The 24,569-nt window shown below is 38.5% G+C and overlaps 1 protein-coding gene across 1 annotated transcript; it reads right to left on the reverse strand.

Annotated features, from left to right (window-relative positions):
- Positions 1–1,728: 1,728 nt before the first annotated feature.
- Positions 1,729–7,236, reverse strand: LOC116030546 (ATP synthase subunit O, mitochondrial-like). The gene is made up of 6 exons (XM_031272827.1): positions 7,040–7,236; positions 5,849–5,899; positions 4,895–5,138; positions 3,226–3,338; positions 2,072–2,158; positions 1,729–1,995 (listed from the first exon to the last, which is right to left on the reverse strand). The coding sequence occupies exons 1-6, from the start codon at positions 7,154–7,156 to the stop codon at positions 1,876–1,878; spliced, it is 732 nt and encodes a 243-aa protein (XP_031128687.1). The 5' UTR covers positions 7,157–7,236; the 3' UTR covers positions 1,729–1,875.
- Positions 7,237–24,569: the final 17,333 nt, after the last annotated feature.

Here is a 24,569-nt window from a genome sequence, read left to right on the forward strand (position 1 = left end):
TTGGTTTATGTGGATGACATCTTGGTCATGGGAAGTGATTCTGGCTTGGTGTCTACACTTATTTCTAAGTTGTCTACGGCTTTTAAAATTCGTGATTTAGGGAGCCCGGGGTTCTTTCTTGGTATTGAGATAGTCCGTGCTGGTGATGGTATATTGCTTTCTCAGAAGAGATATATGCTTGATATTCTTAGTGTGTAGGCATGTCTGACTGTAAGCCTTTGGCAACACCTATTCCTGTCTCTCGCTCTTCGGATGATTGTTCTGAGTTGTATGCTGATCCTACTCGATACAGGAGTTTGGCTGGGGCTTTACAGTATCACTGTGAATCGCCCTGATCTTTCCTTTGCAGTAAATCTGTTATGTCAGCAGATGCATGCTCCTACGGTCGCGCAATGGGCTCAGCTGAAGAGGGTTCTTCGTTATGTTAAGGGGACTACGCATTACGGTTTACGTCTGAGTAAGTCTTCTCATACTGATATTCATGCTTATAGTGACTCGGATTGGGCTGGTTGCCCGGAAGACAAGAAATCCACGAGTGGTTTTGCGGTGTTCTTGGGTTCGAACCTCGTCTCTTGGGTGTGTAGGAAGCAGCGTACTGTTGCTCGTTCCTCAACCGAGACGGAATACAAGGCTATTGCAGATGTTTGTGTTGAAGTCACCTGGGTGGTTTCTTTGCTCCGTGAGTTGGGTATTCCTCCGTCATCTCCTCCGCAGCTGTGGTGTGATAATCTTGAGGCCACTTATATGTGTGCCAATCCTGTGTTTCATGCTCGTACGAAGCATATTGAGATTGATTATCACTTTGTTCATGACAAGGTGGCCTCCGGGGAGCTTCAAGTTCATTTCATCTCCACAAAGGATCAACTAGTTGATATCTTTACCAAGCCGCTAGCTGCACCTCGTTTTGCTTTTTTGTGTGACAAGCTCCAGGTAGCTCCTCCATGTGCTTGAGGGGGAGTGTTAGGACTCTTAGTCTAGACTACTTCTAGCTTTACTATACTTCTACGTATTGTATTTATATTTCTCCTGTGTAATTGTGTATTCGAGATATACAGAATTATTCAATCCTAATCGGTCTTAGTCCTAACATTATTGTGACATGATTATTTTTGTTCTCATAACAAACATATTTAAATGACGTTAAAAGTGACTTTTATTAAGCATTCAAAATCCTCATATGCAATAAACTTATGCACTAGATTTAAAATTTGTCATGAAATAGCCTTGTAATTTTTTCAATGGCCCACGAAAGAGCGGGCCTTGTCGCTAAGGCCCGCAACCCGCGCAAACTACAAGCCAACCCGCTAGCCCGTCTTTTTTTTTTTTTCTTTTTATAAATATATATATACACACACACATTGTACATGGATATGTGTACACATGAATATAAATATATATTCATGTGTAGTTGTGTACACAATATGTGTACATAGTAAAAACAAAAAAAACAAAAAAAAAAAACAAAAAATCAAAAGCGCACGGGCTAGTCCACGGAGTTTGCCAACCCGCGTGGAGTAGGCTAAAGTTGTAAGAATACTAACCCGCGGGTCTAAGGTTCCGGCCCACAAAAGCCCACCAAAAATTAAGCTCACGGTGAGACAGGTCAGCCCGCTTGACAGTACTAGACTTATGTATTGATTTAAGTAGTTAATAACGTCATTTTTAACTTTATTTAAACATATAAACACTAATGCCAGCTAGAGGTTATCTATGAGTAGATTCTTAGGAAAATGAAAGCTTTCTTATTTGCAAGCAATGCAGGATAACATTGTAATGCAGAACAATCGGCTCAAATGAGCCCAGAATAGAGGAAAGAATGTTCTTTCTTCAAAACAAAAATGCCACACAAACAACTAGTGATAAGTTTGCAAGCACTCAAAAGTTGAGAGGTTCGCGCAAGAATCTCTCCATCTGGCGTGCCCTAGTCCTTATTGACATGTCGAAAACTTTCCGCTCAAATTCCAAAACCAGGCCACCCAGAATGCTGGGATCGATCTGTCATATCAGGGTAGAACGGTAAACAACTGTCACAAAAAGACCGCAAATTATAAACTTTTAATTTACAGCATACCTTTTGTTCAAAAGTAACCATCTTCCCATTCCCAGTCATTTCACTCAGTGTCGCTTTCAGTTCTTTCTCTTCTTCTGGAGGAAGGGGCTGGTAAAGATAGAGAACAGAGATTCTCAATTAGATAAATATGGTTCAAGGAAGTCGTATTTCTTTATCCAACACAGGAATTGCACAAAAAGAGAACTCTGAAATGACCATCTTCCATTCCCACAAAACTACCGATAGTAATATAACTTCATCTGGAAATTTTGAAAAACTAAATGCATAATTTTGGAAAGCCACTGCAATCTCCATTGTTAATTTATATGCAATTACAAACCAAGAAACTGATGAAGCAAACCTCACAAGACCAGATAAATGTAGGCTATGTTTGGCAAACCTAACTGAAAAAAGTAGCTGAAAAGCTATAAGCTAGACGCTGAAATATGAAGAGCTATTAAGCTAGTTGTTATGCTTAAAAGTGTTTAGTAAATTTAGCTTTTTGATAAGTTGATAAATGTAAAATGTCTAAAAAGGACATCTTCATAAAATTTAAATAGTTTTAAATTCAAATAGGTTTGTTTACATATTAAAATATAAAATAATGAAACCAATATATTTTAATAAAATATAAAGTAAGAACATATATTTAAAAATATATAAAGTAAAACAAAATGTTTATAGTTCACAAAATTAGTTCATACAAAAATTAATGTTCAAACACACAAATGTCAAATTGAAATTACAACCAAACATATTGAAGAGAAAATGCCAAAAGGATTTTAATTGGGAGGGGTAAAAGGATGTCATTTATTTAAAATAATAAGGATAAAGATGAAAAAAAAAGTTAGGAAGCTACTAGCTTATTTTTGAAACGCCACCTAAGGTAGTGTTTCAAAATAAGCTCTTATTTTAAGCTACTAGTTTATTTTGTGAACATTACCAAACAGAACTTATAGCTTATTTTAAACTCCTATATAAACTCTGTCAAACAGAGCCGTAATCACTTTATTACCTTTTATCATATCATTTATTAATTTAATCAACTCCAAACAACTGAGGCATATGTTGGCAATCTGACAGTAAAGAGCTAATTATCCAAGCTCCAATCTATTTTCTGTATTAGAATGCAATTTCAGAAATCAAAATTTGGGTTCCAAAGGAGGGAAACATACAATTACTGTTGTCACAATGGCTTTGACTTCTCCCTTGTGTGCCATGGTCAACTCTTTAAATCGTTTTGCAATACTGTCAATGTGCCTCAGCCTCCCATTTTCAGCCAAAAGAGCTGGACATATGAATCAAGGATGAAATGAGAACATTCAAAGATTTTAAATAGCAGAAGTAATCAAACTATTTTACTCGCATATTTAATTTCAAACACAAAGAATACACCATTCAATGGTATTTAGGCATTACTGCCTATAAACTAAACCTAACACTGCTTAGATCCCATTCCTTGAGTTCAATTTTGAACTCACTTGAGTCCCCAAATCATCCATATGTCTAACATTGCTTCACAGGATCTGCTACTTACCATAATAAGGCATCAAAAGTCAACTCATGGTTCCCATGGAGGAAAGAAAAGCAAATAAAAAGTCATGCTACTGAAACAGATTCAGTTTAAAAGGAGAAAAAAATAAAAAGGCAACTACACCCTATCAAATCCAATTATAAAAACTTAGTGTTGAAATATTAAATATATCTGCCTTGGGCAGTCCACATCTTTGACTTCTTGGGCAGACTTCTTGAGCAGTGCAGTGTAGTGTCTACCTAGAGCAGTGTAGTTTTATTATGTCTCTTGTGTGTATATATATTAGTGTGTATATCTGAAATAATAGAGAGTAGAGAGTAGAAACATCTTGTAATCTTTGTATAGATCAGAAATATAAATCAGAAACTTTTCTTTCAGTTCTGAACATCAGTTTTCTGCATTTTTTCTGGTCTGAAACATCAGTTTTCTACACTTAGTTACAGCAACATGCATATATACTGAAAGATGTGTCTCTTTGGTTTACAGAAGAAATTCATACAAGGACTTAACACCTTGAGCATTAGATGATCATATATATGATAATAATCTCATATTGATAGGTTTTATCTAATGAAACCAAAAGAGAGGTTTCATCTGAAACCAAAAAGCAAGGTTTCATCTGAATAATTCCAAACATGTCACTTTCATTGGAAGATAAAACGTTTTGGTGCAAACAGTAAAACTGTAGGAAACCTTTGGATTGCTGCATTGATGGCCTGCAGCCATTAAAGGTCCTCTACCTCTCACTGCTCAGAACATTCAGTCTCATACACCATCTAAAGAGTTGAATAGAAGTGAGGGAAAATTACAAAATACAAGCAAGCAGTCCAGATTCAAGTAAACAACAAACAATCAACTATGGATGGTAGCTAAATCCTATATATTTCATGTCATTTAATTCTTACACATATTACACAAATCAGTTTTTCTTAACAAGAAACAGAGGTTCATATTTTATTAAACCATTATTGGAATTATTATCCACACAAGTAGCATTTAGGGGTCATGTAATACTAAATGCTAACCTATCATAGCAATTGCACTCTTGCTCCTGATTAGTGACAACACCCAAGTTCAACAAATAAAAGAGACATGCCAGTAAATTTCAACTTGCCCCAGCCCACCATTAAGAAAGAAAAGGCGGTCAGAGCTTATAAATGAGGCATATGCATCGGCCCAACACAATTGAAGCCAACACAATCTACAGAGAATTCTGCAAGTGAGCCTGTTATGAAAATCTAAAATGCAGTACAGAAAAAACATCAATTTATTTCTGTCTTGTTTGTCACGACTTTCATATATCATCATACCCAAAAAGTTCTTGGTGACATCCACAAATTTAGCTTGAGCACAAATTTCATTTACGGCCTTCACTCTAGCATCCTTGGGTACAGACAAGTCCTTCATGAACTGGGAAAATGTAGGACTCTTCTTTGAAGCTTCAACAAAGTCATAAAGCTCTGATTCAACTTTCTCCAATACATTAGATTTTACTGCAGCAAGGTACAAAGCAGATGAATAGTTTCCAGAAACCCCATACATTGTCAAAGGCACCTGAAACAACATTATTAAAAGAAGAAAAGGTCAACAAACAGAAGACTCAAATCTCCTAGGTGTTTTGACTTGAGGAACAATATAGAGAAGGTATTATGGAACTGATGCGATTTGAAGATCAGTCTCAGAAAGTTTTAGCTACAAGCCTAAAACAATGGAAACATATTCTTTCCCCTCCTAAAACAGAATGGAAGCATGTATTCTGGTTACACATTCAAAAGAGATCATCATCAGATTTTGAATGAATGCAATTCAGTTTTATAGGCATATTATGTTCAAAATAAAACAAAGTCAGTTGAACTTAATTCTGCATTTTCCTCCAAAAATAAGGTCTACTTTACAGGGAAAGATGATTTTTAAATTATAGAGGAAGTTTCTTTTGCAATTTTAAAATGAACTGAAATTCTGTCACTAGAAACTCAGATGTGAAAACATAACAGGGATAACTCCGTATAATTCCTTTCAACAATAAGGCTCCTGTTAGTAAATGTTGATGATTATCTACCTGAGGGAGTTAAAGTGCATAATAATACTTGCAAATAGATACAGAGCATATCTTTTACCAAATAGTAGGCAAGATGATCGTTGTAGTAGCAAAGGTTCATAGCAATGAAAAATTTTCCCCTTTTAATGTTCCTAAAGTAGTCCAAAATAACTTTAAAGCCACCATTTATTTAAGTCCTCTATTAAAGCTCCCATAGCCAACTTACCTTAACATTTTGTTCTTTTGAAGCAGATGCAGTTGCATAATTTCTCAATAGCTGCAATAGAGACACGTAATCCATGTTAACAATTTCCTGTGGTAATAGAGGTTAATATAAAACCAGACCAAGCTAAATGTTTCCATCATGGAACAAAATAAATAAATAAATGGCATCACCTTTTGATCCTAATGTAGAATAGTTCAAGTAGTCCCATTGGATGAACAATGTTATCTAACCTAATGGGTGATAGATTGAAAAGAAGCTTAATCATAAGGAAAATGTTTATCAAAAGTTGTTTTCCAAGTCATATGGGTCATGGGTTTACCAACCGCAACTACATTTAGAGTAATGCTTACTTCAATTTATGTGTGTGCCAAATAGCTTAATCAAATAATAGACATTCATAAGCAAAAGTTACAAGATTAGCCTACATAAAGAAGGGAATGCACACACAAAGCAAGCTTCTCCAGATAATCAATGCTTCTGCCTTCATGCAAATTTGCATAGTTAAAACTGAGCAAAAACGAAAAGTTCAGTCCACTAGTGATTATTTGGAATGCAAAAAGATGTCCATGCCATTAAGTACAAGCTACCAATCTGTACAAAACTGCTTTCTTCAAAATGCTAGGGATTCAACAATATTACAACAATAAATTACTTCAAAATTTTCCTCCTAGCTATTCAATCAATATCCCCATAATAAGTCTGATATATCCTAAATGAAAAGAAAGGTCTCTTTCGCTTTACCCCAAAAAATACTCCGTAATTTTTTTTTTTCTCTACTAACCAAACACGCTACATTATTATGAGAAAAAGGTTGATAAGAGCATTTTATGCAGCAAATACTCACTCGACTGGAAAGCAACTAATATAAATGGCAAAAAAATTTCGCCATTTTTAGCAGCTACAACCAAAATTTACTAGTAAATGGTTGATCTGTATTGGCCTCAAACAAGATTTTTTTTTTTTAACTGCATTCTGTTCAAAACATATTATCTGACAAACTTCTACCATTTCCTGAGCATGAAGAGGAAAACCAATGGATACAGAAATTCAGAAAATCAAGCATCCAATCACATATCAAATAAAAGCGAAACCACTCAAAGCTTAAAATAAAACGTTAAAACGTCATTGAAGCTTAAAATTTTCAAAATAATTGTAATTCTTGCTTTTGGCGGAGTATTGGCCTTTATTTACCTCTGAATTTGAAAGAGTAGGACGGAGAAGGGAGTGATGAGCGTCGGATCTCTGGAACGAAGAGAGAGCCTTTTGGATGAGAGGGCCCATTGATCTAACACGTCCCGCCATTGCCATTACCAGCACTTCTTCTTAACTAATCTTTCGCTAACGATAGAGAGATACTGAAGCGAGGAAGAAGGTCGAGGAATGACGGAGTGATGCGAGATAGATCGGTTAGCCAAAGTTTATACCGATACAGTGAGGGTATATACACACTTTTCGTGCTACCTAGGCATGCAAATGCCACGCTATCACTTATCTAATGTAAATCTAAAATCTAATCTAATCTAAAAAAATATAATAAGTGTGAATGATTGTTATACCATTTATTTATATTCATTTTTTACATTAAATTGTTTACATATTATGCTATAAAAGTTGTACTATATAATAATTTGGACAAATATACCCCTACTGTTATAACTTTCGTTATCTTTTCTACTATTGTTACAATGCACATGCAACCACCATATATTTTCTTATATTCTTCAATAATAATAATATGTACATATTATATATTTAAGTTATATGTTACTTACTTTTTAAAGAGTAAATCACCTAGGTCACTCAATTATTCGCGAACTGTCAATGTTGTTCCTTAACTGCGTAATCATCAATTTGACCCCTGAAATAAATTAAGTTTAGTCGATTTACTCCTTCCGGCCACATTCCGTCGTTCAGCCACGCGAGAACTCCGTTTAAGAATGGGCATTTCGGTCTTTTACTTGCTTCTAAATTAGAAACGAATTTTAGGTCCTATGTTCGTCTTCTTTTGGTCTTCTCAGGCGAGGCACAGTGTCACCTACTCCCCATGGCTGCTGTCGAAGCTACTCCACATGACTTCCGACACGCTCAGTTTCTCTTTGCTCTTCTCAAAGAACTTCTGCTTCTTGTCATTGCTTCATACCTAAATTTTAGCCACATCCGAGGCCCAAATCATCTTCTCTACTCGCTAGGTGTTATGTGGTTTCCGCTGAACAATCGCTAGTTACTTCCACTGTTCAGCAAGTATCCACCGCTCCCCTCGTTGCAGGGGAAAAAATCGGTGTTTTGCTACTCAAACAACAATTGAGGGTTGTTTTGTTTGTTTGTTTTGTTGCATTTTCACTCCTATCAAGATGCAAGATCCATCAGGTTCGAAGCCATAAGCCAACCAAACGCTGTCGTTTCCCTTTGCATTCCGGCAATTGCACCACCAGGGAGTCACTACGAAGTCAACTTCCGTTTGCCGAAGGATCTGGATCTGGCATCCGACCCCATCGACCCATCAGGTTCAATTCGAAGCCATTGGCCAACCAAACGCCGTCGTTTCCCTTTGCATTCCGGCAATCGCACCACCAGAGGGTCACTGCGAAGTCAACTTCCGTCTTCCGGGGGATTTGGATTAGGCGTCTGACCCCTTCGACGTCGCGCCGGCCGGGAGCTTCGAGAAGATGGGATCCGATGACGATTTCTTCTCAACTTATATCGACGATTTATGTGAATTCTCTGACGTGAGTCTCACCTTGCTTGTTGATTGGTTCCGTTTTTGTCCTTATCCTAATGGGAGATGGATCGGAAGGGAGGTCGTTGAAAAATGAGAGATGGAGTTCTTTGAACTTCTCGGCGGCGTTCACGGTGAAGAAAGAGAGAGAGGGTTGAAGATATGAAAAGTCCAAATTGCCCTTGCTTAAATGGGGTCTTCATGGGTTGAACGACGGAATGTGGCCGGAAGGAGTAAAATGACCAAACTTAATTTATTTCGAGGGTCAAATTGATGATTACGAAGTTATGGGACAACATTGACAGTTCGTCAACAATTGAGGGACCAAATAGGTGATTTACCCCTTTTTAAAATATAAATATTGAATTTATAAAAATTTTTAACATTATTATTATTATTATTATTTACTATACTTTAAACATCTAAAATCTAAATAAATTTAAAATGTTAATATAAAGTATTAATATTGAGCACCTATTTTTTGCGCATCGCGCATAAAAAATACTAGTAAGTATAATATGGAGTATGTTTAAGTAGAAGAAATTATCTTTGTTTGGTAATATAAATAAAGAGTTAATTCCATAAATAGTCCCCCGACTATGTTGATTTTTTAAAATTGGTCCTCGTCTTTTAATTTGGACGAAAAAGACACTTGACTATTGATTTTGTTCCGGCATTAGTCCTTCCGTTTATAATCTGTTAGTTAGGTGTTATGTCCGGGGTAAAATGGTCTTCCAATCCTAACTGCCAGAGTTTTATATGATTTTCTTCTCTGATTTCGATATGATTTTTGGCAATTTTACTAGCAAGATGACATTAGACTTTGTAGTGTGCTCATCACTCTAGTGATAAAACAAGAAGACAATGATTGATTCGAATGCGTGCAAGATTGTAAAACAAATAAAAAATGAAAAGTATGGGCTGCAGAAATGTCTGAAACAAAGACTCACCGGAGAAGAAAGAAAATAAAAGTAAAAAGACAAAAATACCCTCATTATTTTACCGAGTTAATTCCAGTAATAGTCCTCCGACTATTGTGATTTTCCAAATTTGGTCATTGTCTTTTAATTTGGACGAATTAATCCCTTGACTTTCAGAATTGTTCCAATATTGGTCCTTCCGTTAACATGGTATTAGATTGATGTTAAGTGAAGGGATAAACGGGTTATTTGCTTTTCTAAGTTTCTTTTTCCTGATGTTGGTCCTTCCCTGATCTACGACTGAGTCGCCGTTCCTATGCTGACAGTTTCTTCTCCAAAAGAGGTGGAAAAAAGGACAATCTCCCCTGCCTTTGAGCTTCATTATTATCTGCTGCATCTTGGTCGCCAAGGTTTTTCTGTAATACTCGAATCTGGCCACTTATTGCATCACGTAAACAGCGGAAGTGACGGGAGATTGTTAGAAGTTCAAGAGTTGTGTAAGGTTTAGATGCCCCTTCACCAGCTACAACGTCAAATGAAGACACCACCATATGCATCTGATGATAATACTGTCTGTACCTTCTATCAAACTAGGGCAATTAACTGTGTCAGAAGCCTTGAGAAGTACTCAAGATTGGATTCATCATAATCAAGTAAAGCAGAAGATAAAAGTTTTTGGATTCTACATATTATATTTTCAATGACATTCCCCAACAAGCAGTTTGGTATAACACGGAAAGAATTATGAATTGAAATGAAAGTGTGTGTCAAGAGAAACTTGGACACTAATCGAAACTGGTAGTTACAAAGAGTTGTTTTATTTACCTCATCCTGCATAGAGAAAAGCTTTGTCAGTTTGTTTTGCTCCTGCTTGTCATTTGCCGAAAGCTCATTTAGTTCTTGTGGATTTGAAGATGGTCCTCCAGTCACAAGAGGATCTGAGGATTTACTATTTGAATTAGCATCTACTTCATTGGTGCCATTTGAAGATGGTCCTCCACACGACTAATCCTTGATGGCTTCGGAAGACATAGGAATGACGATACCGGAGCACCGCACAACTCAGCCGCAGATCAGGGAAGGACTAACATCAGGGAGAAGAAACCCAGAAAAGCAAATGACCCTTTTACCCTTCACTTAACCTCTATCTAACACCATGTTAACGGAAGGACCAATGTTGGAACAATTCTGAAAGTCAAGGGTTTAATTCGTCCAAATTAAAAGACGAGGACCAAATTTGGAAAATCACAATAGTCGGAGAATTATTATTGGAATTAACTCTTATTTTACCTATTAATACTTTTCAATGACTTTTGGCCGACAATTTGGTCGGAGTGACCAAAATTGATAAAAGTTGAATAGTTAATGTACTAAATTAATAGTTTTGAAATTCGTGGATTGCAATTAACAATACCCCAATATTTACAGGACCAAAATAGCAATTTACTCTATTTTTCTTCTAGTGTAACAACTTTTGTCTTCTTCATCAGAGTTAGCGCTATTTTAAAACAATCGTGTAAACATTGTTTCTTTTCCTCATCAGCCACTGGAATTAACAACGTGTCCCCTTCTAGAAGGTTCCGCAATCTTCTTTAGAATAGCTGTGTTGTTGGAAAGACTTAGAAAGAAACTATTCTTGATTTAGGATCCAGCTGATCACAACTCTGCTAATTCTTCTTCTGATGGTTTTTAGCTAATCACAACTTTAATGATCCTCATTCTGATGGTATTCAATTAATCTATATTTTTGCATCTTAGGCCTGCTGTCTTTGAACCCCACTGAATAACTATAACAGATTCTTTGACAGCACTTAAGTTATTCCTACGTTGATCAGCTTGAACAAACTCAAGTTGATTTACAAAAAGTTGAGTATGTTTTAGCCTGAACTAGAAAACAACGAATTGGGGTGTTTAAATTCCTAATACATTCATAACATTATCAAAATCTACTTACAATGATTGCTAACAATTTATCCCTTTACTCTTGATTATCATTCTTCATAAGCCTTTGGGGAAATAAAATTGATTGCCGGTAACGTGGAATAGCCGACTTCCCCTTCTCTCCCTCACCTTTGCTAGATATGCCCTTGGGTTTTGCCACCTTCTCTTATTGCACCACCTTCTTATAGGCATCCTCTTGAGCTATCTCGGACCTCTAAGAAACATCACTTGGCCTAGCTTTAGTCTTTGGGAACTCCCTTCCAGTTCTCAAAGATATGGCATGAAGTCCATCCCAGGGATTATTCTTTGTGGTGCTAGGCAAAGCACCCCACGGCCTCTCCATAGTAGCTCTAAGCACTTGAGCCAATTAAGTGCTCTTCAACATTCCTAATGGCGACTATATCTTGTCTCAACATGGAGATCTCTTGCCGAAGTTCGTGTCTCAAGAGTTCCATATCTTGTTTCAACTCAATCATCATCTTCAAAATCTTATCTCCAAACTCTTTCCGGCCATCATCTCTAGGAGAATAATTACCACCTTGTGAAGCTTGGGGTGCCTATAAGAAGTATTGCTAACAGCTCCTTGTTGTGGGCCATAGTTAGCTTAACCACTCTCTCTATAGTTTCCATAAGTAGGTTTACTACCTTGATTAGCTCTTTGCTTCGCTCTTTGGTTCCATCCTCCTTGCCCTTGTTGATTCCACCTGTTTCCTTGCTTCTATCCCTGGTTTACCCCATAAGAATTGTAACTTAGGCCATGGTGCTGTTGTTGATACCCAATGGCATCTACATGTTCACAAGTCTCATCCATGGTAGATGTGCACTCTTCAATGCCATGCTGCCCCCACCCCCCCCCCATACACACACAGGTGTCACAATAAAAAACAAGGGCCATACAAGAATTCATACCTTGAGATTTTTACCCATGCATCTTTTTACTTTTAGCTTGCAAGCTCTTGATCTTAAGTCCCATTGTCTCAACCTTAGCATCACTTATCGTACTCTTAGAGACTTCGGACATACCGGCCCTATGGTCCTTCTTGTTGTACAAAAATGATGTATTGGCTGATATGGTCTTAGTCAACTCGTCGGCTTCATTCGGGGGTGAGGAAACAAATGTACCTTTTTGAGGTGGAACCCAAAAACATCTTGCTTTTGTTAGTGAAAAATCTCCATAGAAAAAACTTATAATATCCTAAGGATGTAGAAGGTTTGGGGGTGGGGGGTGGGGGGGTTGTATCTTCAAACTCTTAAATCGTGTCCACATTTCCCAAAGACTTCATTGACCCTTGTTTAAAATCTTGAACTTGTTTGCAAATCTTCAAGGTCTTCGTTAATGGAGTTGATTCATAAATTCTTTGTGGAGTTTATTCCATGACCGAAAATCGTTATTATTGTGTGAGTCCAACAACCTTGGCGCCTCACCAATAATTGAGAATGGATATAGCTTTAGACGCACCACCTCATCGGAAACTCCATTTTGGCGATACATCCCACAAAAACTGATGAATCTAGTGATATGCACATGAAGATCCTCTGAGGGCAATCTACTAAAGGGTGAATTTTTCACCAATGTGATGACCGCCAACCTTATCTCAAGGCTTTTGGCTTCAATAGGTGGAATGAAGATGGAATTGTGCATTGAAAATTACGGAGTCATCTACTCCGCAATAGTCTTTCGCCAGTTCTACCCTCCTTGAGCATAAGTTTCTCCACCCTTCGAGGCATCATAGAAATTATTCGTTCTTGTTTAAGGTGGTTGCCTTAGTGGTCCATTGAAGTGGCTTCTTCCTTGAAAGGGACATGTCTTGGGAGAAATGGGTGGTTCTTCATATGCATCTTCATACCCTCCTTGTTGATTCGTGGGCAGTGGTGGAGGTCTAGAGTTGGCTTTCATTGATCTCTCTTCTTAGAAATTTGCACTAGTGGATCCCATTTCTTCATGTCCTTCTTAGTGTGGCGGAGCTTGTTCTATTAGTCTTCTTGCATGAGTGGAGCCTAGAGCACCTTTAGACCTTGTGTACATTCAACCTACAAACTTCCAAAGATACGAACGTGTTATGCAACTAAAAGTAGTTTGATAAGCGCCATAAGTAGTCGGGATTAGGGTTGGTTTAAGGACTTTAACACACTGTTTCTACACCCATTTGTAATCATTTCATGCATAATAAGCTCGGATGTGATCATTCTTGCAAATTCCACTTTGTGTTGTGTTTCGAAACCATTCCTGCAGGACAAAACAAGACCCGCAGCCAAAGCAATGAACAAACGAAGAAACGAAGTAGGCACAAGAGGGTCCACGCCTCTCCCACGCATGGGGCTGGCGTGGAACAATTCCAGTATGGTTCCACGCTAAGCCTCCAAGCGTGGAGCTGGCGTGGACGGGATCATTAAGGGCAAAATCGGGATTTAGCTAATGAAGACTAGTTAAGTGAATCCTCAACATTTTTTAGGGGATCCCAATTCTAGTTTAGATCTGATTTCATTTTCTTTCCCCTTATGGGAATTTCCCCAAAATCTTTGTTCTAGATTTCTTAGTTTAGGGAATAGATCTAGCTAGATTAGAGTAATTGAAGAGAAGATGTAATAGAGTTCTTGCATGGGATTGGTATCTCTACTATACTTTTCCTTTCTTTAACTTCATTACAATTTCTATTTGCTTTCATTGTTATTATCTTTTCTTTTGATTCTTATAATTTAGATGATGCTTGAATAGTTTAGTTTAGGGGAATTATTGCCCCAACCTAGCTATTGTGATTGATTGGTTGAAATTCCTCCATTGATTGTAGAAATGATGAATTAGGGTTCTAAGTCTTGTGTGGTTGATGCTTATCTTGATTTGCTTCTATTTTCGGCCGGGATAGATAGTAGAGTTAGGGGAAGTGTGGGTTGCACGATAGCGGATCCACATGAGCCCTAATCGACCACATCCCCGTCCGTATTCCAAAAGGATGAGGCCTGGGAGGAGTGGTAGACCAAGTGTCCGATAGATAGCCCCATCTGAATGAGGAATTGGGAGTCCGGAGTGTGATGCCACCTGGTGATGGGATCGTGGGCTCCCTCGATTGAGACTGAGTCACATTGTCTAGAATCCCCGTAGTAGGCTCAACCGCAAGAACTAGCTAAGACATCCAATCCCCGTTCCTTTTCATTGTTTTCCTTAGTTTACCATTGCTTACCTTTTTCCTTATGATTCTTTCGTTTTCTAGTTATTCATGTTACTCTTGTCCCTTAACCTCCTAAATGTCAACACGTAATTTGACTCCAATTTTTCATCCCTGAGAACACGACACTCGGGGATCTTTTTTCTCGTTTTACCACCTACATTCCACCACTCAGCTAAAAATATTACTTCAAAATGGTGCCGTTGCCGGGGATGGCAAATGGTTTTTGAATTGTGTTTGACATTTAGGAATTTGTTTGTTAAGAGTTATTTAATTGCTTTCTTTTTGCTTATTCTCTTTTCTTGTCTTTGTTAATTGACTTGGAAGTGAGCTTACATTGCTTTGTATATCTTGTGCTCACTTGCAACTCTTTCTAGTTGGGAAGATTTGTTGTTGGTTAAGCTTTGTGTAGGGAATTCGTATTGAAAATCAGCTGAAAGCTTACCAATGAGTGCTTACATGAATCCCCATGGTTATCCACACTATGGAGGACAACCTTTTAAAACTATGCTCCCCCCCCCCAAACCTTTGAACATCATCCCTATTACCATCCATATCCTTCCGATTACCCACCAACACCTTATTATTACACCCCACCTCCATATCCATATCCAAATCCTTATCCTATCTTTGAGGGGTGTGAGAATATCGATGGGGATGATGAGGTAACAATTGAAATTGGAAAGAAGGATAATATGCTTACTAAGAAGGTTGTCACTTTTGACACCTTTATAGAGGGAGAATTGAAAACCTTGGGTGGAGTAGAAGAGGGGTATGACAAAATGGTTGTTAAAAGGAGTGTTAGCATCGACGAAATCTTTAGGGGAGGATTAGAAGTAGAAGAGAAGGGGAAAATGCAAACTATCTTTGAGAAATTGAGGATAGTTTGCAATGCCTATTTTTGTCAATCTATATCATTTGTTGTTCCCCTTCTTATTTGTGAATTCAAGGATATTCCTCATCTTGGGGCATACCTGGAAGCCAAAGTGCACGGGACGCTTGACAAGGTCCCAAAATCGGTGTGCTTCGAAAGATAGGGCACACCGCGTCTAGCCAGAGGCGTTAAATGTGGCGCGCTTGGGATGCATTCCCAACGTTATCCCTTAGATGTTAGAACTTTTATTCTTGTTTTTTTCTTCTTTTTTTTCCTTGTTTATTAGCAATTTCCTTTTTAGAATAGCCCCGTTTGAGCTAACAACGAAGGTTACATGATTTGGAGGCATGATTTGACCACAAAGCATCAAGGAGTTATCAAAAACAGCAAAGGAAACCAAAACAATCAAAGTGGAACTCAAGGAATGAGTTCACGTCCCTCCCACGTGTGGAGAGGGCGTGGACCATTTCCAGAATGGTTCCACGCCGGCCCTCCACACGTGGAACCGGCGTGGACTAATTCTAGTAGCGGTCCATGCCGGAGCTCTACGCGTGGAGCCGGCGTGGACGAGCACCAAGTGGGGTGGGAATAATTCGCGAAAAAGAGTCTTTAAATGCCCTCCCCACTCCATTTTAGCCCATTCCAAGAGCTAAAAACCCCTCCAAGGTAAAATCCCTTCAACTTTGAGCTCCACAACTAGTGAAATCCAAGTCTCAAGCATACACAAACATCATTTTCAAGGTAACTTCTTATGGGTCTGCATTGTTTTTACTTTCAAGATTGAAATATCTTCTTCCTAGTCTTGCTTGTTAGGACCTACATTGCTAAATATGCATCTTCTAAGGTTAATTTTGTTTGTAGTTGGCATATATGTTGAGAATAGGGTTACATTGAGGCTACATTGTGTAAATTTAGAGATTATTTGATTTTATTTTGCTAGAATGAAAAACCCTAGATTAGGATTTGGGAATTTTCTTCCATGAAATTGTTTAGATGTGAAATTGGATACATTTGAAGATGAAATTGATGACTTAATGCTTTATTAGTTATACATTGTTGATTCCCATGCACATTGCTAGTTTTGAAGCTTGCATGATCACTTCATTCTTTAACCTCAAGTGGGTCTTGAGGAAGAAGATGAAGTTAACTTTTGTGTTGACTTCTGAGTTTGAATGTTCTAAGTGTGTACTTGAATTGTTTTGCATTTATGAGTGTTGAATTTAGGAAGTTATTGTGAAATATGTTGAAAGAGGTGAAAAGGAAAGAAATGTATATGTGAGGTGCTTGAATGTGCTTATGGTGGAAAATCATGATGATAAAGCGCTTGACATGAATTGCGAAACATTTCCTTATATTATGTTGCAAATGTTGATTGTTTTATAGGAAATGGATTCACAAGAATCTTCCTCACAACAGAGAGAAATGTAGGCTAGAGAGGGTAAAGCCCTGATGGAGGACCCTAATGCTTGGGTACCTAAGGAGGAGGATGAAGAGTTTAAAGTTGCAAATCGCGAGATAAAAATGAGCAAAGAAAATCCCGTTTTCGCTATCTACTACAACGCCCTGTCACCCACTGGAAGTATATATATTTGTCCACCCTGAACCCCTTCAAGTGCATACAAGGGGTAGAGCGCTTGATTCACTAACCTTACTGGAACACTATTTTTGGATGGTGCCAAGCAACCTACGCCCCACTGGTCCACGAATTCGTTGCGAGCCTTGAAGTGAATGGAGTAACAGGAGACTTGATAAGCGCCACAATCCGGTTCCGCCTTTTCAACAATGACCATTTCATATCGGTCAACACTCTTGGGCAGCTTCTAGGATTCTATAACCGGGATGACCAAACGAGGCATTGGTATCGAAGGCTTAAATGGGACTTTAGTGACCTCGACACTCCAAAGAAATATTGAGCGTCAATTGCGAGACCGGGAGTTGATTGGAGTGGGTCGAGAGTCATTGGTTCCCACATTACTAGGGAGGATCTCCGGGTTGTGAGGAGAGTAATAGCCCACTCATGGGGAGGCCGACGGGGAAATTATGCAAAAGTGTACAAAGCTGATATATTCGCTTTATGGAACATGGATAAGGAGAAACAAGTGAACATGGGCATGGTATGCCGAGGATGGCTCGTTGCTCAACAGAAAGACAAGGTACATTCACTATGCGTAGGGCCCTTAGTGACCCGCTTGTGCCTTGCTTTGGGCTACAAGGCAAAGATGTATTGGTTCGAGTACATGATGCCAGAGGCACTGATGGCTCCAATGCCCCTTGATGAAGTGATGACATTGAAGCTTACCCGCACACTGCGGGGAAGGGAAGAAGCAGGGCTATCCAAGAGACCCCCAACTGTTCTACAAGCCCCACGTGCACGGCCCCCGACTCCATCTTCATCTTCATCTTCAATATCTCCGACTGTATCACCCCTGCCGTCGGACACGTTCTTCATCATCTGCTATGCCTCCACCATCTCCAGTCTTATCACCCGATGTTTCAATCTTTTCTACATCGGTGGTCCCGCCACCCAATGATTCGACCTCATCCTCATCATCACTATTCCCTGCGGTGCCGGAACACTTTATCAAGGTGACAGACTGGGAATCAATGCAAATCTTCCAATACCAGCTGCATCTGGAGAGCCTGAAGAGGATGCAGGAATGGGAAGCAAGTTAAAGGGAATGGGAGGACAAGTGCCATGAGATTTTGGAAGAACAAAGAAGGAAGATAGATCAACTCCGAAAGGAGTATGACAACAGGCGTTCCAACCCACCAAAGTGAAGGAAATTGAAGGATGGAAAACTGTTCCTTGGGAAATGCTTGTTTGATTGATTGGATTTTGGCCACTTGATGGTTAATCGTGGAAAATGATTTGTTTTGTTTAATTTCTTTTCATTTGGTTCTAGTTGCAAAAATTTGGTAACTTGTTTGATGCTACCGTTAATGAATTTTCGTCTAGCCAAGGACGTTAAACGTGACGCTCTTGGAAGGCGCCCAAGCAAAAAAAAAAAAAGAGAGAGAGAAGAGAGAGAGAGAGAGAGAGTGAGAGAGAGCTAGTAGAGAAGTGCGATATAGAAAGGTTGAAATTATATTCTTTATTCTTCTACTAACCTTTGTATGTAGGTATTTTTGAGGGGTAATGGCTTGACAGGATGCTTGAATTGCCTAACGTGTTGGTATATTTTTCTATCCATTCTCATTGTGATGCCCCATTTGATTTTAAAGTGTGGAAATACTATCTAGGAGTTTTGTTTGTTTTGATGCGCATATGATGAGCTTGACATGATTCTGATTTATGAATGGGTGCTATTTGTTTGTCCTAAATCCTAACCCTGACACACTTCAAAGTGTGGAAAGGTATTCTTGATATTTGTTTAATAGACCCTTGCTCCCTTTTCTACCGTTTCTCATGGCAACATCGAGGACGATGTTAGTTTTAAAGTGTGGAAATGATGCATTGCATGTGTATAATGTTGAATGCATGAGTTGGTTGATTGATTGAGCTTATTGGGTGTGTGTGACTCGTGGGGAGTGTGTTATTGTCGATACTATCTAGGAGGAATTTTAATCATGTGCCAAGAAAATTTTTGAAATATGCGTTGGAAGTTTCCTTTTGCACCAAATTTTGAATTGTTTGGAACCTAAAGGTTCAATTCTTGTGTGATTGCATGTTGTTCACCTCTTATTTTGTTAGGACCTTAGTCAAAGATCTTTTGAAGTGGGAGTGTGTACCATTTTAACTTGAGAAATATAATGCAAGCGAAGCCCAAAAAATGAACTTAAATTGGTATGGCATGGGGCAAAAGGAGAGCCTAACGTGAGAAATGTGAATAAATCATGATTCCCTAGAAGGCTAGAAAAAGGCATGAGGGGTTGTTTAGGTGAAATGAGAAAATACTAAGAAATGGCCACTCCTAGAGATAAGATCTAAGCCAAGCCGTCTTGCTGGGATTTAGGGCAACCATTGCACCGTTCTTCAAACAAGCTTAGAGATCTATGTGAAGTCGGTTGTCCCAACAAGATCCTAGAAGATGAGAAAATTGAGAGGAGGTGAGCCACCCCACTCAGATTCGGGTACCCATTGCACTGACCTTCGAAAAAGAATGCGGCTCCATGTGAAGTCGAATGCCCGATAATGATCTAAGGGGGTTGAGAAGAAAGAGTAACTGCCCAAGCCATGGCGGTGAGCGGTCCATGCCCCTACTATAACACCCCTCACTTTCAGGTTGAGATAAGCAATGAACTTAAGGCAAAAGCGGATAAATCTCAACACTAATGATATAAATGCGGAAGCGTTTATCTAAACCCACATGGGGTGTTATGCCACATCTAGGCTAACCATCACCTAGATGCTAAGGTAACATCCAACATAAGTCTCAAAAATCCTCAAATGGAACAGAATCTAAACAAGTCAATACAAAACATGAGTCTAAGGCATGCAGGCCTGAAATGTCTAAGCATCCTCAACAATCTCTAAGCTAAGCATAAAGGGAGAAGTGGATCTACAACGTGAGAAATACAGCAATATAGCATAGTTTGGTAAATAGGTTTTACACACGCATATATAATATATGTCAACGAAACTGTCCTTTGTTTTAAAAACCAGATGACTCAACAACAATAGACTGAATGAATCACAAACCAATGACACCTCAAATGAATCCAATATCAATGAATGAATCAACAATACAACAGTTCCATAATAAGATACTCAAACGAATGCACAGGCTCAACTCAACAACACAAGAGAAACCAACCAAGCAACAATCCCCACATCACTCCCTCAGAGTGACACAATCCAAGAAACATAGAATAAGTTCTAAACCACAATCTCCAAACCATAACATAGACAACATACCACAGTATCATAACATATAGGCATATAAGCCCACTCACAGAGGCGTAAAAGCCCATTCATCGAGGCATATGAGCCCATCCACAGAGGCATATGAGCCCAATCACATAGGCATACTATACCCAAGTCACAGAGGCATACAATGCCCAACTAACTCCATCCTATACCAATAGCTATACATAGAGCCTTAGCTTGAACAACCTCTCTCCAAAGGGTATACATGACACATGAAACCCAAGGAACCACTCACAAGAGTTCAAGACCTCAACATATCAACTCAAGTCCAATTCCAAAGGAAATATTCAAACCAAGGAGTACTTAGATTCAGAACATGAACAATAGGACATCATGCTCAGAAGATTAGCCAAAGAATCAACCAACAATACTCCATCAACCATGAACCAATACTCAACAATCAGGGTAGTATATTCAACAAAATACTTTTTTAGAATATATTCCATAAACCAAAGGTGAAACAACAAAGTCAATAGACCACAAAACAACACTGGAAGCAGAGAAGAATCAAGACCTTGCGGAACAACCCGGCGGAACACCATGGTCCGCCGGTCCCTTCCGCACGAAGAAGCGGAATGCCCCCACGGAACACTGCGTTCCGCCACTCCCCACCGTCAAGACACTTACTGAGAACTTCAACGGGACACATTATATCGCAGAGATGCACTGCAAGCACAATACTAATGCACAGATCCAAGACTTGGAACAAAATACACTATAGCTCATTCCAGTAGTCAGAATATGATCAGATTATACATATTTCAGAAGCCAAATAATACATAGAATCCATCAAAACAATACCCAAACATACCAAGGTTCAAGAATGACTAACACAATCCAAAGATCCATAAGATAGGCTCAATAATCCAACAAATCACAAGCTATAACCAAGAAATAATCCACAGGGTTCCAAAAAACACCAAATCACACATATATACAATAGTGAAAGTAGGTTTAGTGAGACATGGAGGATTACATCTATGCTAGCTTCTCCAAACACCAACTCCTAGCTCAATCCATCAAACCACCACCATCACCATGATCATCTTGACCCATGAACATCACGAGGAATTTATAAGAAACTTATAAAGACTAAGGAAATGTAGAATAGAATGCAACCTAAACATGATTTAGCACTTATCCAAGCATATGAATCCCTAAAAGAGAAGTCTTGCTTTGAATCCTTTCTAGGATGAAAGGATGATTTGTGTAGGGTTTTTGGGATAAAGAAAGTGGTGTGAATAGTATGTAGGAGAAGGGAGAAAGCTAGAACAATTAATTATTAGAAAGCCTTTATATGACCCACAAAATCTATACATACATAATGTATGTAGTATTAGGGTAATTAAATGAGATATGGGCTCTTATATTAGGAGTGGGCTAAGCCTTATCCAAGAATTAATTAAATAACATAAGGCTTGAATCATTAAATAATTGGGACAATTTAAATGCACAATATATTATAAGGGATGAAAGACTCCAATTGGTATCTCTTACAAAATTAAATTAGAGAATTGGGCCTCATTAGAATTTAAATAGGCAAGATTATGAAATATATATATTCCTTAAAAGAATCGGGCCCACTTAATTAAATTAATTCCACGAAAGAAGGAATTATCGGGGTTCAGGGCATGATTTAAATCCGGGGTATCACACCTACTCTCATTTATTTTTACGCATATGGGCTTTGGCATAAGGTTGGATGTTTGGCTAGAGTGCGCACATCGTTTCCACTAGGGGGATCGGCTTAAGGCCCTTACAAAATGAAAGGTGAACCCCTTATTGTTTGCATGCTTGAAAGGTGTGAATTTGTTTTCTTGAGTTTGAACTTTACCTTTAGAGATTTTTGCTCCCTAGGCATATTTTCCAAATTCAATTAGCATGTGTTTAACATTCCTAGTAGACTTTGTGATCATTCTTGCAAATTCCACTTTGTGTTGTGTTTCGAAGCCATTCCCGCAGGACAAAACAGGACCCGAGGCCAAATGAAGGAATAAACGAAGAAACGAAGCAGGCACAAGAAGGTCAACGCCTCTCCCACGCGTGGGGCTGGCATGGAACAAATCCAGTATGGTTCCACGCCAGGCCTCCACGCGTGGAGTTGGCGTGGACGGGATCATTAAGAGCAAAATCGAGATTTAACTAATGAAAACTATTTAAGTGAATCCTCAACATTTTTTAGGGGATCCCAATTCTAGTTTAGATCTGATTTCATTTTCTTTCCCCTTAGGGGAATTTCCCCAAAATCCTTATCTCTAGATTTCTTAGTTTAGGGAATAGATCTAGCTAGATTGGAGTAATTGAAGAAAACATGTAATAGAGTTCTTGCATTAGATTGGTATCTCTACTCTATTTTTCCTTTCTTTAATTTCATTACAATTTCCATTTGCTTTCATTGTTATTATCTTTTGCTTTGATTCTTATGATTTAGATGATGATTGAATAGTTTAGTTTAGGGGATTGGTTGCCCCAACCTAGCTATTTTGATTGATTGGTTGAAATTCTTCCATTGATTGTAGAAATGATGAATTAGGGTTCTAAGTCTTGTGTGGTTTATGCTTGTCTTGATTTGCTTCTATTTCCGGCCGGGATAGATAGTACAGTTAGAGGAAGTGTGGGTTGGACGATAGCAGATCCACATAAGTCCTAATCGACCACATCCCCGTCTGTATTCCGAAAGGATTGGGCACGGGAGGAGTGGTAGACCAAGTGTTCGATAGAATGCCCCATCCGAATGAGGAATTGGGAGTCCGGAGTGTGATGCCACCTAGTGATGGTACCGTGGGCTCCCTCGATTGGGGCCGAGTCACATTGTCTAGAATCCTCATAGTAGGCTCAACCGCAAGGACTAGCTAAGACATCCAATCCCCGTTTTTTTTCATTGTTTTCTTTAGTTTTACCATTGCTTACCTTTTTCCTTATGAATCTTTCTTTTTCTAGTGATTCATGTTACTCTTGTCCCTTAACCTCCTAATGCCAACACGTAATTCGACTCCAATTTGTCATCCTTGAGAACACCACACTCGGGGAACTTTTTTCTCGTTTTACCACCTACATTCCACCACTCACTTAAAAATATTACTTCATAGTTGCTTCACAAGTATGCAATAGTTCACAATCAATGTAACAAAACCAAATTGAAAATGTAAGCAAAGTAAAGCAATTGACAAAACAAAGTAATTGGCAATGCTAAGCAAATGGCAAAGTAAATGAAATCACAAGCAAGTAAAGTAAAGGCAATGTAAAGTAAATTGAGATCAAAAGAAAGAAATGACCTAGTCTCCCAAACACTTGCACAAACTCATGTCAACGAATGATGGACACGTCATCCTATACAATTTCCCATCCCCGGCAATGACACTATTTGACAAGTTGAAATTTAGTGGTGGATGGAAAGAAGGTTGAGTAAGATGAAGTCTTCTTTGGGTTGTCGTTCTTAAAGGATGGCACATGGGAATAAAAAAATGTGTAGTTAATCACAAGCATAAAAGAGCCATAAGAAGCTTGGTCTCAAAGTAAAGAGCAATAATAACAACAAACAAGTAAAAGGAAGCACTGTAAAGAGAACAAAGTAAGCAAGCACAACAAGTCAACAAGTAAACAATCAAAGGGGAAAGGGGACTTGTAATAAGCTTTCCTTACTTAGGTGTAATGTGGTTTCCTTACTTAGGTGTAATGTGGAGTCCTAGGTAGGAAGTAGGATTACGCACTAATCATGATTTGTTCTCTTTCTCCTACTTGTCTCCTTCACCAATCTGAAGAAGAATTGTCTAAATCTGATTTGTCGTCTCACACTTTCTGATCCTTGAAAAATCATATCATCTACAACATTAAACAGAATGTCCTTTGATATGCTGTCAAAATTATTTTTCTTCTTATTCTCTAGCGTCCACTCCAGTTGAGGTTTCGAAATATATCTTGGTGCATCAACATTTTGGACCGTTGTAGTGTTGACCATCATTATTTAAATTGGTCCCTCCATGATTACCACCCAAATTTCATCATGTAAAGCAGAAAGGTGTGCCTAGATGCACACCTTCCACTCATCAAACTTTTCTAAGTTAAAAATTAAATGCTCAGATAACGAACCTTCTATTATAAAAATTGGGAAAAATGGTTAAATAGGCCCTCAAACTTTACCTGAAAAGTCAATTAGATACCTAAACTTTTTAAAGGTGCAATTAAACCATTTAACATTGCATTTTTTTGCAATGAGGCCAAAAAAACAAATTAATGACT

Source organism: Ipomoea triloba, chromosome 9, assembly GCF_003576645.1.
Source record: "Ipomoea triloba cultivar NCNSP0323 chromosome 9, ASM357664v1".
In the NCBI taxonomy this organism is placed as follows: domain Eukaryota; kingdom Viridiplantae; phylum Streptophyta; class Magnoliopsida; order Solanales; family Convolvulaceae; genus Ipomoea; species Ipomoea triloba.

Coding starts and splice junctions, on each gene's coding strand:
- LOC116030546 (XM_031272827.1), bottom strand. CDS start 7,156: ATGGCAATGGCGGGACGTGTTAGATCAATGGGCCCTCTCATCCAAAAG. Junction 5,139..5,848: donor CAAAAGAACAAAATGTTAAG/GTAAGTTGGCTA, acceptor ATGTTGTTTCAG/GTGCCTTTGACAATGTATGG. Junction 2,159..3,225: donor CCATTGTGACAACAGTAATT/GTATGTTTCCCT, acceptor TATCTTTACCAG/CCCCTTCCTCCAGAAGAAGA.